This window comes from Clupea harengus, chromosome 23 (genome assembly GCF_900700415.2).
Source record: "Clupea harengus chromosome 23, Ch_v2.0.2, whole genome shotgun sequence".
In the NCBI taxonomy this organism is placed as follows: domain Eukaryota; kingdom Metazoa; phylum Chordata; class Actinopteri; order Clupeiformes; family Clupeidae; genus Clupea; species Clupea harengus.
In genome coordinates, this window is record NC_045174.1 from 16,449,567 (window position 1) to 16,466,442 (window position 16,876).

The 16,876-nt window shown below is 47.0% G+C and overlaps 1 protein-coding gene across 1 annotated transcript in view; it reads left to right on the plus strand.

Annotated features, from left to right (window-relative positions):
- Window positions 1–2,746: 2,746 nt before the first annotated feature.
- Window positions 2,747–16,876, plus strand: part of camk2g1 (calcium/calmodulin-dependent protein kinase (CaM kinase) II gamma 1) — an 82,548-nt gene continuing 68,418 nt past the window's right edge. The window contains exons 1-2 of the mRNA XM_031560870.2: window positions 2,747–2,985; window positions 3,987–4,081. Of these exons, the coding sequence (XP_031416730.1) occupies window positions 2,921–2,985; window positions 3,987–4,081 (160 nt within the window). The 5' untranslated portion in view covers window positions 2,747–2,920. The remainder of the gene's footprint in view (window positions 2,986–3,986; window positions 4,082–16,876) is intronic.

Sequence of the window (16,876 nt, forward strand, 5' to 3'; positions counted from 1 at the left end):
ATTTCAAATGAAAACACCTGAGGCTGAAATGATGTTGAATTTTGACGGCATCTCCTGTCGTTGATTTATTCGCACTCTTCCCGCTCTCGTCTGGACAGATGGCTGATTCATGGCCAGAGCGGTGTGCCGACTGACGCATGGAGTCGTCTCCTTTGATCCGCGTGACGCAGCGTTTACAAACGCCGCCCATTTCCAGCCACCGCTTCCAGTGCTGGGTCTCTCCCTGTGCACCTGTGGATATTTCATTTGTGGATTATTTCATTTGACTAATCACTTCTCTACCCCCCGCCATACTGCTAATAGGGACCTCTGTATTGACAGTCAGGGGCGCTTGTGCCAGGTTTGTCTGTGCAGCCGATGACACACAGCGCACCTGTTAGGAGTGTGTCCAAGGCACTGCCTCCCATATCCAGGCCAGCCTGCGCAATGAGACCCTCCCTCCATCAGTGTAATGCGGCTGGTCCTCAGTGCCTTGTGTTCTCTCCTGCTTTAAAAATAAAGTCCATTGATCTCATATTGACCGGTGCCTAATTTATGTTCCTCTCGCCAGGGGTACCTTGTGTAGCCGCGGCAGTTGCCAGGCGTCAGCTCTCTCTGCTCATTCGCTGAGGCGCTGTGGCCGCGCCTCGTTTATCGACGCCGCGGCAGCGCGGACGACAACCGAAAATTTGCCTTGCATCTCTACTGGGATGATTAAAGAACCTTCTGACACCGCTAACGAATATTCGGCTGATCAATTTAAGACCAACCCCTGTCATTTTGAGTCCCACTGTCCCCAAGAGTCGTTGTCAATAAATCATTGATCCACATATTGGTATTGAGTGGTGGGGCATGTCTGTCATGCAAACCTCAACGAAAAACTGGACTGCTTAAGACTTTAAATAGCCATAGAATAACCCAGTATAGCAGGTACCTGTTGTCTTCTGTCACCCTTGTTTTGAGGCTGTGGTGGTCTGCGTAGAGACGCGTAAATCACCATGACTGCTACGCATTGCACCGTGCCACGCACCGTGTGCCGTTACATCTATCAATAGGAGCCTATGATTGCCACGCAGGGGGAATGATACTTAACAGTTTAGACAAATGGTAGACAGGATCAATTATGAATGACAATGTGTGAGACGGGCCAGCTGAAGAATGGCGTGTCCATTACATTAAATATTTTGCTAGAATAGGCTGTAATCAAGTTGTATTTTTCAGAGCAGTGATGGGCTCATTATCTTCATTGAATCTAGCATGCTGCTGAGAGCTGAGTTTCGTGATATAGGCTGGACTACTCTGTGTTTGGTTCTGAACAATGACAGCATAGAAGAGATCTATGGTCATTTGACTATCTGTCAAACAGCGACTAAAACCCTGGGTGCACTTAGGCTACCTTGCTAGATGGTTGACGAGGAGCACCATTTAAGGAAATCCATGTCTTAAACAGACATTTAACGACCGGTCTAATTTGTGCTGCTTTCTCTCGCTGATGCTATCAAGACAAGTGAGTTTGCATGGTGTTTTTATAGTACCTCAGAACAAAGACACCACTTTTCCCGTTGGTGTTTGAGAATCCTCGAGCGCTTTCTCCATTTCACAGGCATTTGTTGAGTGACTGCAACGAGCCCCTCGAGTGACCTTGTCCTTTGACAGGCTGCCTTTCTCATTCTCGAACCGAAATGTTTCTACTTTCCACCATAGCAGGCCTTATACCCTAATGGTGGGGTTGACATCATATGCTCACCTCCAGGGATCACCCAAGGTTTATTAAATAGGCCAGTAACCCTTGTTATTAAGCCAACTCATCAGATCAGATGGAGGCTATTTGTTTTACTTAACAGTTATAACACAGGTTGTGCGCCCTAACTGTATTTGTGTGCGTGCACCAACACGGCATTAAATATTTACTGTGGCAGAGTTCGCTGTCTGTGTCAGCGACCACTGGAAACAAGGGCGCAGCAGTGCAGTGTCCCTCAGTTACGTCAGGCCAGGTTACTCAAGCCTATTTAGCAGTAGCTACATGGCATCTGTTCTCACGCACAGACACACAGGGAAACAACTGACATAAACAATTTAGAACCGTGGAGTTTCTCTCCTGAGAGTGTTCTGTTTTAGCCAACAAGCTTAAGACACAGGGGCATAAGTTATGTATTGATAAGGAGGCAGGGTCACCTTCTTGTAAAAAAAAAAAAAGTGTCTGCACCTTCAGTGAAATGGTAACAGGCAATTTGTCAATGTTTTTCCATAACCTCGGTTGCTGAGCAATTTTGACTGTGTTTCAGACCTAATATGAACTTATACACTGCACGGGGGTTCATGTTCACGGTTACGTTAGAATTACATAATTATTTTTAGGCTACTGGTAACAAAAAACGCACCAGAAAAGCATAACAAATTGGGGACAAGCCGAAAGCCTTTTTCCATGTCCTATGTCGATTAATATCTCTCATGTATAACACATTTTTAGCCTACTACGACTAATAACCTATATGCCTTATCGCAGGCTTATCCTATTGGTGGCACATCTGAAAGTAAACATTACAGATAAAACGGATACAATTGTCAGATTTACGATTAATATAGTATATGTGATTCAGACCTCAACACGTGTAGGTCGCAGAGCGCACTGTCTGGATGTGGACATTCTCGGACAACCGTAGAAATGACGTCTCGTATCGAGGCAACGGAACAGCCACCGCTGCAGTCACTGATCATCGTCATCTCGGCTTGGCTCAAGCTCGGAGCTGGAAACTCTCGCGTTAGTTAGCGTTATTTGCTCTCCACCCCGACAACCCTTCCTCCCCTCCCTTCCCTTCCCGTCTGTGTTCCTCTCTCTCTCTCTCTGTGTGAGGCACATGAAATTCGGAGGCGATCTCCTCCCGAAACCCCGACCACAGCAGTCATCGAAGCGAGCAGCGAGACCCCCTCCCCACACAACATGGCTACAATTGTAACCTCGACCAGGTTTACCGACGAGTATCAGCTTTACGAAGAGCTGGGAAAGTAAGTGATAGTTTCATTTGAGATGTCTTCCGTGCAACTTGCCCTTTTTTGTGTTTTACAAAATCCCATTGTGTTGCTTGGACGTTGACAGGAAGATAATGACTTGCAATGACTCTGAAACCTGCCCCGAAAGCTGTGCGAGGAGCTTATAGATCAAGTTCGCCAGAGATGTGCACATTAACAATTGTATCTGCTATTGTTTTGCCCTCTGTAACGGATTAGACTACTTGCGCATATGTTGCATGCATAGGCTACCGCTGTATCCTTTTCCAGGGTTTAATGGACGGGGAACCATTCTCGCGGACACTTTTGCTATTTTTTTCTTGGCTGCTAGCCTGTCATTTTAATCACAGTTTCGATGGTACGTTTTATTACTAATTGGCAAGCGATTCACGCAGTTCAGAAGGAGATTACAATGGGGTTGCAATCGGACTGCGCGGAGTGAACGCAGTACGGGAAATGAAGCCACTTTTATGTAAAAATATAGACTACGTTACACAGCTTTGCTATTATGGAGTTGCGGTTGTGCTTTATTTCAATAAAGGAATCGATTTGAATATACAGTAGGACCAGAAAGAATGAACGAGATACGTTATTTTCTCAATGTCTGACTTTCTAGAGGAGATTTTTGTATAGCAGTGCAACCATTGCATGGGACTTCGGCATCAAACAGAGAGTTTAAAATGCCATTTTGTCGGTCCTGCTATCAAGAACTTATTTAATATTCGTATAGCAGTGATATTCACTAATCTGTGTGTATTATGTTAAGTCATGGTAGTAGTCACAGGACAGTCGATACGCTCGCTGCACGTCTTGCATTCATTCGTGAGCGGCTACGTCAGCAATGATTGACAATCCTCTTTTTCCGCGTGTGTGCGTGCGCTCGGTCGCTAGTGAGCGTGCGTGCGTTTGTGTGTGTGTGTGTGTGTGTGTGTGGTTTCTGGTTTACTTGCAAGAAAAGCACGACTCTTAAACCTTGAATATTTTTGTGTATTTTTCAGGGGTGCCTTCTCTGTGGTCCGTAGATGTGTAAAGAAAGCCTCAGGACAGGAATATGCTGCTAAAATTATCAACACAAAAAAACTATCAGCAAGAGGTAAGGGAAATAAAGTATATGAATACTGCTGCCTCTATTCACATATTGGGCATAGGTGAAAAGCGGCACCGTGCTGTCATATGGTGTTGTTGAAGTTGTGTTTGAGTGACTCGGCTGTTTTATGTACGTTTCCTCTTGTGATGAAGGAACGATGCTCCTCTGACTCCATTGAGGCCTGTTCACTCTTGATTGTGGACATAAGCCTGATCTCTCTCTTGCAGTGAGCACTGTTGTGTGTGTGTCTGCAGTGAACGTTTGAATGGGGATTATTAACTCTGCTCCATCCCTGTGACTGTACCCCCCCCTCACACACACACACACACACACACACACGCACACACACACACACACACACACCCCCACACACACACACACACACACACACACCTAACCCTCCATCCTCCCTCCCCACCCTTCCCTGTGCTCCTTCGCTTGCGCAAACTTTATCAATCCCATGTGGCATACGGCTGTGGAGGCCACAGACTGGCTTCCAGAAGAAACCTCTGCTTCCTATTATGCACAACTTTAAACAAACCAGGCTTATGTGGACTTGTGGTGAGTGGTTAGTTGAGCATGGCCTTTTTTCCCCCTTTTTTTAAAAAGAAAAAGCATAAAAAAAGCTAAATGCCCAACATGAGGCTGGTCTGGGTCCAGGGTTGTCACACAGTAATTGACCCCTTTCGCATTCGTTTTCATTCGTTTGAGCTCACAGGTAGCTGCCAAATCTGGGGTGGATGTCTCCCGCTCGATTGAGGGCATTGTTAGTCATTTTGATGTGTGGGTTTGTGTGTGTTGAGTGAGAGAAAGAGTGTGTGTGTGTGTGTTTGAGCATATCTGCATATGTCAGTGTGTATGCTGGGGCTTCTACGACGACTACTGTTGAAATATAGCTTGTCTAGTGCAGTTCAAACTCTGCTACTTGCATACAAAATGGATAACAGCGGACCCCAGAGCAAGCCTGTCTCAGACGTGCCATGTTTCTGGTGCAGATCGGACCGGGTTCTGGTACGGTTGGTACCAGACTGAGCTGCTACCCGACAGGGACGATGCCAGAGGGGGATTTGTTCTTCTGTGCGTTGTGTGAAATTCAGCATAGGATGATGGGGAGAGTGCAGTGAGGAAGAGGGTACGGGTGTACCGTTGTGGCAACAGCCTGTTGTGCCGACGTGTCGTCTGAGACATTAATGCAGGCGCCTCTCCAGCTGTCGGATGAATGTCCAGAAAGGGGGGAAAAAAACAGAGTCCGTTATAGGAGTGTTTGTAGCCAACATCTCCAAAAGGTCAGGTGTGTTTGAGAGCCTCCTCTCCTCCTCCCCTCCTCTCCTCCTCCCCTCTTCTCTCATCTCTTCCTGTCTCCTCTCATCTCTCTTTCTCTCCGCCCCTCGTCACTCAGAGAGCCTCTCGTGTCATCTGACACGTGGCCGTTTTTTTACATCAAAAAGCTGATGAGCAAACCGTTTAGCATCAAAGCGCATGGGGCTTGTGAGGTAATATAATGACAACAACAACAACAAGAACAGCAGCAAAGAGGAGGATTGGGGTTGGGGTTGGTGGGGTGAGGCATGGCTGTTGTAGCTTATGTTAGGGCCTGTCAATTAAGGGCTGCGAGTTTTGCCTTGCTCAGCGCTTCAAGGGGTTTTGAGCGTAATTCACCCTGTCAGATTGCAGTCCGCCACGCACTCTCACTCACTCACTCTCTCACTCCCTCACTCCCTCACTCTCTCCACCACTCCACACAGGCTTCCCAGACTGCCTGAGACACTGGGGCGGACTTTGGCCCATCTTGTTGGTGCAGATGCAGCCTGAATCTGGCTGGTAGTCGTGGAGACTGGCACGCTTCCCCACTCAGCGTCCTCCCCAGGGGCAGCAGACTCTGGGCTGGACCCGAGGTGTGTTCAAAACAGCAAGCCAAGGCGAACGTTGAAATTTTTTTATTTGAACGTTTTTATGAGGATGATATAAACTGTAACCCTAAGTCTAGCGTCCATGTTTATTCGCCCCGAGAACTACCTACCCAGACCGTTTTTGTGATCACAGGCGTTTGTGGTGAATTCAACTCAGCAGGCAAGAACATTTTGGGATGAAAATGTCGGCAAACGTTGGCCTCTGTTTGCCAAATTTGAACCTCGGGTCTCGATCTGGAGTGGATCTGGCCCAGATCTGTAATGCGTAAGAAACGTAAGAAAACGCGCTCGTCTCGTATGTTCGTCTCGTATGTTCGTCTCGTATGTTCGCCCCTGTTTGCAAACAATCACTGTCTGGGGACGCAATTCTCGGCAAACAAGTGCAGATGCTTGACCAAGGATTGCCGTTTAAAACGAACAATTTGGCATCTTTTACGTTCCAAGCTGCCTCTGCTCTTTTGAACATACCTCTGGTATGGATCTGTTTTAGTCTCGGGTTCTGTAAGGGTGTCTCTGAGGCTTACAAACAACCACTGCCGTTGCTACTCGTCAACTGGAATAGGCCGCACGCTGTGTGTACTTGTGTGGTTTAGGGTATGTGTTAGGATATGATGCACATTCATCATGGAGGTATTCCAAGTATGTGGTTTACTGACTAACAGTAACTAGTCAAGTCGAGTCCTATGGCTTTGTTTTGCTAGGAGAATGGAGCCATATGACTCTTCTATCCGGATGTTTAACTTACCTGGGGTTTGCCACTAAAGGTGGTACTTGGAATATCCGCCTGATGGATGACGGCCAGACAAGGGACGAACTGAGTCAGCTTCTGGTTAAGTCCCTCGCAGACTAAATTCAAGCACTCGTCACCATGGACACACTCCCACAAACAGGCAGAATGTTGTGTGTGTGTGTGAGGGTGTGATGCAGGTCGTGTGTTTGGAATTGGAACACAGCCACAGTCATCAGTTGTGAATCTTCATTTTGGTTTTGTGGTTTTTAGATTCAGTTTGCCCACAACCGCGCCACCCTAGCCTGGTGAACTGGATTTGCCCACAAACACGCCACCGTAGCCTGGTGAACTGGGTTAGGCCAACCGCGCCGCTCTAGCCTGGTGAACTGGGTTAGGCCAACCGCGCCGCCCTAGCCTGGTGAACTGGGTTTTCCCACAACCGCGCTGCCCTAGCCTGGTGAACTGGGTTAGGCCTTCATGCAGTCTTCACACGAAACGCCTTTTTCAGGCCACCGTGTGGTCAGCAGGAATTAATAAATACATTTTGGCAAAAGGGGCGGTTAACACCTTTTGTTCAGGTAAATGGTTCCTCCTCTCTGTCCTAAAACAAAGCCTTTTTTTTTTTACAGAGAACAGAGGACCACACAAAGACCACACAGGAATAACACAGGAATAACATTAACAGTTCTTTTTGTTTATTTTTTCATTTTGCAGATGCTTTTTCTCCATAGCAACCTACTATATAGTGCATATATACATTTTCCGTATGTGTGGTCAGTTTTAGGAGCATAAAAGATGAAAATAATAAGGGATTTTTGGGAAAGTGGTCTCGGACACATGTGATTGCTGCACGGCAAAGAGGAAGACTTTCATGTGTAGACCGTAGCCGGCGTGCGCTAACTCATACAGATAACTGGTCTAAACATGTCGCAATGCTAATCCTCCTCTTATATGATTAAGAGGAATACAAATCAATGCAACAGCCAACCCCCCCCCCCCCTCCACACACACATACATACAGAAGCACACAAAGAGATGTGTACCCCTCCCCCCCCCCCAAACACACACACTTATACATACATACAAATAATACATACATACACACACACGCAGGTGCACTCTTACACACATAGAAAAAACACATGGAGACGCTCTAATTCCCACCCCCGACTTTCTCCAGCTCACTACACTGACGGGGAGAAGGAGATGGAGAGAAAGGAGAGGAGAAGAGAAGAGAGCACTGTCAGTTCGAGAAAGCCTCTCAAAAATGTGCCGTTTCGCTGTAATAGCTCTGTGATTGGAGGCTTTGACCCAGAGCTTGTTGCCAGTAGCTAGGCAACCGTTTGCATCCCTCCTCTTCGTCTTCATCACCCCCACCCCCTCCAACCACACACACGCACACTTCGTCCCCAACCCCCACACACTCACTACCTCCTCCCCCCTCCTTTTCCCTGCTGGAGCCTATTGGCTGGTGCCGGGGACATCACAGTGAGGTCTACGTGGTCTGAGAGGAGAGAGAGAAATCTGGAAGAGAGGAAAGAGAGAGAGAGAGAGAGAGAGAGAGAGATGTAGAAGAGAGAGAGAGAGAGATGTAGAGAAGAGGAAAGGAGAGGGATAGAGAGGATGGCGGAGTCAAGGAGGGGAGAGGGAAAGGAACTCTCCTTGGTGAGAAATCTCCCTAATCCCCTGGCAGCTCTGGGGCCTGACGTGCTCCATGCTCCGAGGCTCGCGCAGGCTGGCCGCAACACGTGAGGACACAGGAGGCTTACAGTGTTAGAGCGGCCCCCGCTCCTCCCTCGCGCCTCCCTCTCGCCCTCATCCTCACCCCCTCCCCCTCCCCCTCCCCATCCCCTACTGACACAGCACCAGCCTAAAGACGGGCATGAATGGAAGAGGAGGTGTGTGTGTGTGAGCACGCGTGTGTGAGGGGGGGTTGCAGGTTGGGCTTACAGCTAGTCATTTATAGGTTTGACCTCCACCCTACACTTACGCAGTTTGAGCCAAGAAAGAGACCTGAATGGGGGAGGCAGGTTGGGTTGAGCAGACAGGCTTGAGGCCCCCGAAAGCCACCTCACCCTATGTGTAGGGGGGACTATTTATGCAGTGGAGAACCTCTTTTCACCATTGCCCCCAGGGCTAAGTGTGGCTCCCTCAGGCTTTTGTTTAATTTGCTAGTTTTTTTTTTGTTCTGTAGTGCACTGGTCTTCTCTGACTTCTGTGTGATAAACAGAGTATTTTTGTCCCTCTTTTGTTATGTCATAGTCATGACTTATGAAACATTCCTTTTTTTTTTTTGCTGTTAGCATTAGCGGGCCAACACTTTTGAAGCAGTCGAATTGGTTAGCCGTTAGCATGTTAGTGAGTCATCACTATTGGAGCAGCTGAATTGGTTAGTTAATTAGCATTAGCAGGCTATTATCTTAGCATTCTCTAACCCCAATGCCCCTTGTCACCCCTCCAGTGATGTTCAGAGCTGTGGAGTTTGAGAGCAGTTGCTTGAGAAGAAATAGTGACTGGAAGAGTTAAATGAATGAATGTTGGTTAGGGGAAACAACTGCCAGCCTCTTGTTTAACTTTTTAGCCTGCGTGGCAACAGCAGCGCTGCCATGTCTCTGGGTTCTGTCTTCAGAGTGGTCTTCGTTTACTTGCTCACCAGCACTCAGGGAGAAATGTGTTTGTGTTGGTTGGAAGGGCGACATCGTTTCTCTGTCGTATATGGTTTTGCTGAGGCGCAAAAATTCTTCGTGGCTTGGGAGGATGTTTTTTCTTTCTGTTCATTTGCCTTTTCTTTCATTCATTCATTTCTTTCTTTCTTTCTTTCTTTCTTTCTTTCGTTCTTTAGTTCTTTTGTTTTCTCCTCCTTCCTTTCCGTCATTCCCTCCTGGTTATGGTCTCTCTGTGCGGAGGGGATTTCTCAGGAGTGGAGATAATCCAGTTATTTAATTGTATCTCAGGGGCTAAGACCCCGAGGTTTGCGTGGACAGACCTCTTGTTTTTCACACTTGTTTTTCTGCTTTAGTTTGTTGCGTTCTTTTCTCCCATCGACGTCCCGTGTGTGTGTGTGTGTGTGTGTGTGTGTGTGTGTGTGTGTGTGTGTGTGTGTGTGTGTGTGTGTGTGTGTCTGTCATGACTATGTAGCCATCACTCTCATACACAAACTGCGGTAGAAGTAAAACAAGATTCCGGTAAACCCACTATAGGGCAGTGGGGGCTTCGCCTATGGCTCCTCTCTTTAGCCGCGTACGGCTTCTCCTGCATATGGCCCAGACCCTCGGGGGCCCTCTAAACTCAATCATGGCCTCCTCCTGCATACGGCCCCGACCTGGCCCAGACCCTCGGGAGCCCTCTAAACTCAATCATGGCTTCCTCCCTCCAGTGTGGAGATGTTTGCTGAGTGGGGCAAAATATGGAACCACTGAGGGGTTTGGAGTCTGGTGGTGTAGGGCTCTCCCTTTGTGTGTCTGTGTGTCTGTGTGTCTGTGTCTGTGTCTGTGTGTGTGTGTGTGTGTGTGTGTGTGTGTGTGTGTGTGTGTGTGTGTGTGTGTGTGTGTGTGTGTGTGTGTGTGGAGATGAGCATTTGCTAAGAGCTCTAGTGCTGAGGTGATTTAGCAGGTTCAAAGATATCCTTACATCCATACTATTACATGCCTTCCGATGTAAGTGTGTGTGTGCGTACGTGCGTGTGTGTGTGTGTGTGTGTGTGGTTTGTCTCCCAGTCGCTCTGCTTCACCTGAAGAGCGTAGATAACTCTGTGAATTCAAGGAGAGTGCCAATGGGCTCCCATTTGACTGGAGAACTTGTGATGCCCTCTGCTTTTCTGCAGACACACTTGGTGGACGTACGTGGATGGATGCTGCATGCCGTCAGTAATTCATTTGTCTTGTATGGAAATGACCTCTGTTAAAGAGGCTGTGAGACACAGACAAGGGAGAGGAGACGGCCCCTGGTGTGTGTGTGTGTGTCCGTGTGTGTGTGTCCAGTGGCAATGTCTGAGTTCAGAAGTGAGATGTTGTTGTGTAGGGGATGTGTAGTGTGTGTGTGTGTGAGAGAGATGTTGTTGTGTAGGGAATGTGTAGTGTGTGTGTGTGTGTGTGTGTGTGTGTGTGTGTGTGTGTGTGTGATGTTGTTGTGTAGGGAATGTGTAGTGTGTGTGTGTGTGTGTGTGTGTGTGATGTTGTTGTGTAGGGGATGTGGAGGTATGGAGGGGACTTTTGCCTCAGAGTCTCCTTGTCCCCTCTGCAGTATACCAGCGCCCCCCCCCCTCCCACCCCTGCGTAATCAGAGTGTGTCGTCTTCTCTCTGCCTCCCTCTGTTTTCCTCCCTCTCTCTCTCTACCTCCTCATCTCCACCTCGATTTTGCTCTATCGGCCTTTCACATTTTTTCTCTCTCTCTCGTTCCCTTCTTCTCTCTCTTGCTCTCTTTCCCACTTCCTCTCTCTGTCTTCTCTCTTTCTCTCCCTCCTTCTCTCTCCCCCTTTTCCTCTCCCTCCCTCTGTCGTTCTATTTTCCTCTTCCTCCCTCTCTGTCTTCTCTCTCTCCCTCCCTCCTTCTCTATCCCCTCATTCTCTCTCTCTGTCCCATCACTCTCCATCAGCATCACTGTCGGGGCGTTCGGCAGCAGTGCAGCGTGTCCCATGTTTCACGCCTGATGCTCTTGTGTCAGCCCTGCATGGCCCCTTATTCTCTCTTTCTCTCTCTCTGCTCCCTCTCTCTCTCTCTCTCTCTCTCCCCCTCTCTCTCTGCTTCTGTGTCAGCCCTGCATGGCCCTCTCTGCCCCCCCCCCCCCCCCCCCTGCATCATGCCAACACCACATCTTCCTCTCTTGGTCTTTCTCTCTCTCTCTCTCTCTCTCTCTTTATCGGACTGTTTATCTGCCTTATTCTCTCTCTCTCCCCCTCTCTCCCCCCCCCCTCTCTCTGCATCTGTCTGTCCTCCCCATCCCCCCTGCCCCTGCCTCATGATGCCACCACCACCAAGTCTGAACCCAAGCTATGCCGCAGGGCTCGCCGCTCTGTGCTGTGTGGGCAGGGCTTTGCCTGCTGAGCACAGGGAGTCAGGGTTGGACGTTCTGCGTGGTTCTGCGTGGTTCTGCCTTTTACATTGGCCTCTTGGTCTTGAGATGGACAGGGGGTGTTGTTGTTTCAATAATAAGGATGATGAAGAAAAGGGAATATATTATTCTCGAGTCCTGTGCAGGCTCTCGTGTGCCAGCATAAGGCATTTGTGACACCATTCCGTCCTCCATGTCTTTCCACTTTACTTTCAATTGAATTAAATGTAATGTGCTTTATTGGCATGACCATGCAGTCTACAAAACATACATGTGCAAATATCTCTTTCTCTCTCTCTCTCTCTCTGTCTGTCTGTCTCTCTCTCTCTCTCTGTGATTTTGTGTCATTCCAACGAATGTGCCTGGTTTCTATAAGTAAAAAGATAGAAGACTGGTACATGGCTGTCATTTTGGCGGTGTTGTGTTGATGGGGTGGAGAAGCCTATGTGTGTGTATGTCATTGTGTGTGTGTGTGTGTGTGTGTGTGTGTGTGTGTGTGTGTGTGTGTTCGTGTGTTTGTGTGTGTGTGTGTGTGTGTTCGTGTGTTTGTGTGTGTGTGTGTGTGTGTGTGTGTGTGTGCATGCACACAGAGAAGGGATCGACATTGAGCGTGATTTCTAGGCAGCTGCTAAAGCCATTCAGATCCCTCAGTAATGTGAACATGACAGGCTCCGAATGAAGGCTTTCTCTCCTTCCGTCCGTTCCATTCCGCAGAACTGTGTGCGGCTCACCCATTCTTCCTTTTCATTTCATTTCATCTTCTCTCTCTCTTTCTCTCTCCCTCTTTCTCCCTCCCTCCTGTTGTGTTTTCTTCTACAAGGTTGTTCATCTATCTGTGAAAGACATTATGATTATAATGATTATTATGATGGTTGTTGTACTGGTGATGATGTTGATGAATATTAGTCTTTTTCTCATTATCGTTATCATTCATTAACCAAATCGACCACTTTTAAAGGCGTACTGTCAGTGTGAGATTCAGACTTTTTTTTGATGAAGAGAAAATTGGATTGCTGCATTCTCCTCCTACCCACTATACTTGGATTAAAAGCTGGGAGAAGCGGGAGGAAGTTGTTGCACTCGCGTCTTTAGAGAGTTTGGTGGTGTGCCAGGGAGAGTGGGAGCAGGGAACAATGGGATTACTCACCTGAGGAGGAGGAGGAGGAGGAAGAGGATGAGGAAGAGGAGGAGGATGGAGAGAGGGAGGGAGAGAGAGGAGGGGGGGGAGTGGGATTGGTCTGTTTTTCATCCGGTCATCCTGTCTTTTCTGCTGCTCGGGCTGTGTTGAGTGGGAGAGCTTCACATCTACCCATTAGGAGATGCTTTTAGAGAGCGCTGCTGAGGGCCATTTTAACTCTACATGTCTTTTGAAATGTTATAATCAAGTGCACGTTGTGTGCTTAAATTTGACTGAAGTGTAAGAGTGAGAGGGCAAGAAGGAGCCCTTTTTCTGTGGCTAATGGACTTGGACCTGATGAGTTGTGCTTTCTGACCTTACAGTTGTTGCGTTTGTCATGTTCTGTCTTGGCAACTTCCTGTTGGGCTAAGTCGTTTGCGCTTGAAAATAAACTGACTGATGCGTTGGTGATCAGATCTGCACTCTCAGCAGACAGGGTGTCTGTCGTACACAGAAGTAGTATACTGAACGCAGTATACTTAAAAGCATACTTCAAGGTCCTAATAACGTCTATAACCTTCTATAGCAACCTTCTTTAGAAGCCTAGACCTTCTTTTTCTAAATATATTTGGCTAGTTAATTGCACAATTTAGTTTACTTCAAAAAATGTAAAATAACCTTTTTTTTTTTTTTTTTAAAAGCCCACATTTTTGGAAAGGTTTGCATTATAAAAGGAGAACTAGGCTGTGGTAGTCATGGCATTTTTTTGGTGCACGGTTGCAAATCAGACAGATCCTCAGGCAAGGTTGCTGGGTCAGGGAAGAGATGGAGAGATGGAGAGATGGAGAGATGGAGATGGAGAGATGGATAGGTGGAGAAGAAAAGGGGGAGGGGTTTAACACTGGTTTATTGAACCAGTATTAAAACCTTTACATTATTGAACTTAATACATGAGAGCATCTAATATAGGCAACCTATAAGAGTCCCATCTTTTTCATCTTTCAAAAGGTTGAGAGAACAAGGGTTGAAGGAAGAGAGAGGGCTAGAAAAGAAGAGAGGGAGAGATGGAGATGATAGGTGAGGAAGAGGAGGATATGAGAGGAGGTGAGCTACAGAAGAAGATATGGAGAGAGGAAGAGGAGAGATGGAATGGAGAAGAGAAGAGGAGGCGAGATGGAGAAGAGAAGAAGAGATGATTAGAGTGGGAGCAGTGGAACAGAGGAGTCGGGGAGAGGAAGAGGAGAGAGGGAGAGAGAGAGGAGTCGGAGAGAGGGAGGGAGGAAGAGAGGAAGAGAGGAGTCGGAGAGAGGAAGACAGGAAGAGAGGAGTCGGAGAGAGGAAGACAGGAAGAGGAGAGAGGAAAAGGAGAGTCGGGGAGAGGACTAGTCAAAGAGGAGAGGAGAGCAGGAGTGGAGGCTGTGTTGGAGAGGCCAGGAGTGGAGGCTGTGTTGGAGAGGCCAGGAGTGGAGGCTGTGTTAGAGGCTGTGAGAGAGGCCAGCCGGATGAGGTCAGGTTTAGGGACGGTGTCTCGGTTACCTGCTAGATATCGACTCGTGGGAGACTGGAAACAGCAACCAATGAGGTCACCTCCTTTTATGGGTGGGCGACTGGAGTAGAACGCACACACACACACACACACACACACACACACTGAAAGAACAAAAACAACAACATAATAGATATACACACCTAATCTCTCAAACACACAGACACACACACTCAACGCCCCCCTGTCCAAAGACTCGTGCAGTAACACAATGTCCTGAGACGAACGGCGTGATATTGCAGCTTAATTTTCTCAGAATGAAAAAAGAACACAAGAAAATAATAAAACAAGGAAACCTTTTAAAGGCCTGAATGAAAGGCAATCACACAGGACTATCTGGAGCAAACAGTGAAGGACACACTTCTAAAACACACACACACACACACACACACTCTCTCTCTTTAACTCACTCACTCACTTCTCTCTCTCTCTCACACACACACACATTACAAGAGCACACATGGAAACAAACAGGCGTGCACACACACACACACACACAATCTTGCAGCCTTACTTCCCTCTTTTGCATGATAAGCCTGAAGTTATCTGGCCTGACGTCACACTAACAAAAGGAGCAAGGCTAGCCTTAAATAGAGAGATTGTAGAGGGTCCACCATGTTCCATGATACATAACACAACACATGGGGAATGTGTGTTTACTGGTGCATTTGTAATTAGTTTGTTGGTGATTTGTTTGTTTTTGTGTTATGTTTTTAGAGTGTGGTTTTTGAGTGGGATGTTTGGATTTTGCAGAGCAAGGACCGCTCCTGTCATTAGGGTCAGTTTTCAGTTGGGTATGAGAATCAGAATGGAGAAATGTGACGATGAGACGCGAACACACACACACACAGACACACACACACACAGACACAGACACAGACACACACAGACACACACACACACACACACACACACACACACACACACAGACACAGACACAGACACATACACACACAGACACAGACACACACATATAAACACACACAGACACAGACACACACATATAAACACACACACACTAGCACACACACACACACACACACACACACACACACACACACACACACACATAGGGAAGTGGGCCTAAGACTAAGTTCTCACTACCTGAAGCATTACCTCTCCCAGAACCTCAAACCAGTGTAGAGACAATGATCACACACAAATCACACACATTCTTACATTAAAGTATTCCTTTATTCCTTTCATTCCATTAAATTATTACTTTAACAACTTTATAGATGTTAAAGTAGGCCTATAATTGATAACACAAACAGAGCTGGTCAGAAGGTATCAACCCTCTGCTCTGAATGTGGCAGTGTGCAAAAGTACAGCTCATGACAGTAAAACCTTTCTGAAGTACACATCAATTCAGTTACATTTTATTTATATGGCACGTTAACAATAAAGTTGTCTCAAGGCGTTTTACAGAGCCCAGTGCCTGAAACCTACACACACACACACACACACACATAAAACCTGAACCCCCCCCCCCCTAGAGCAAGCACAATGGCTACAGGGGCAAGAAAAAACTCCCTGTTAATCAGGAAGAAACCTTAAGCAGTACCGCGGCACATAAGGGCGGCCCACATCAGTATCAAATACAGGAGTGTTCGGCTATCACTAAATGAGAGAATATTAATGTGAATGAATTACGCTGAACGGACCAGTTTTTAATAATTAGATTAAAAGGGAATTCATTTACATTCTACAATGTTAAAAAGCACACATACATTAATTAATGATGTTATAGCTAGGGAATGATCAACCTAGCTTGCATTACCTAGCCATGATGTAGCCCAGTTAGAGTTGCTCTTATATTCTGCTCAAACCACGCTAACTAGCTTGACAGCTTAACTTGAATTTAAGCTTACCAGCTAATTTAGTGTGACAGTTAGCTAGGTTGCAAAGATTTGAGGCAACCTGTCTAACTATCTGGCGTTAACATCAAATAGCTTTGAGTAATACTGTTTGTGTGTGTGTGTGTGTGTGTGTGTGTGTGTGTGTGTGTGTGTGTGTGTGTGCGCGTCTGTCATATGGCAAAGCCTTAGGCAAGGTGAAAAGGCAGCAGCCAAGCATGGCTTCAAACTAGCATTCAACAACATAAATGGAAATCCATAAAAACACACACAGCACAGCATCCTCCCATCTCATACCTCTCCTGTCTCCTTCTTTATCAATCTGGATCTGTCTTTCATTCTTCTTCTATCTCACACACACACACACACACACACACACACACACACACACACACACACACACACACACACACACACACACACACACACACACACAGTCAGCAAATGAGAGAACTAGTGAGCTGTCCTCTTTATATACTCTCTTTCTCACACACACACATACACACACACACACACACACACACACACACACACACACACACACACACACACACACATATAGACAGATTAGCTGTCCCATCTCTTTGTAAGT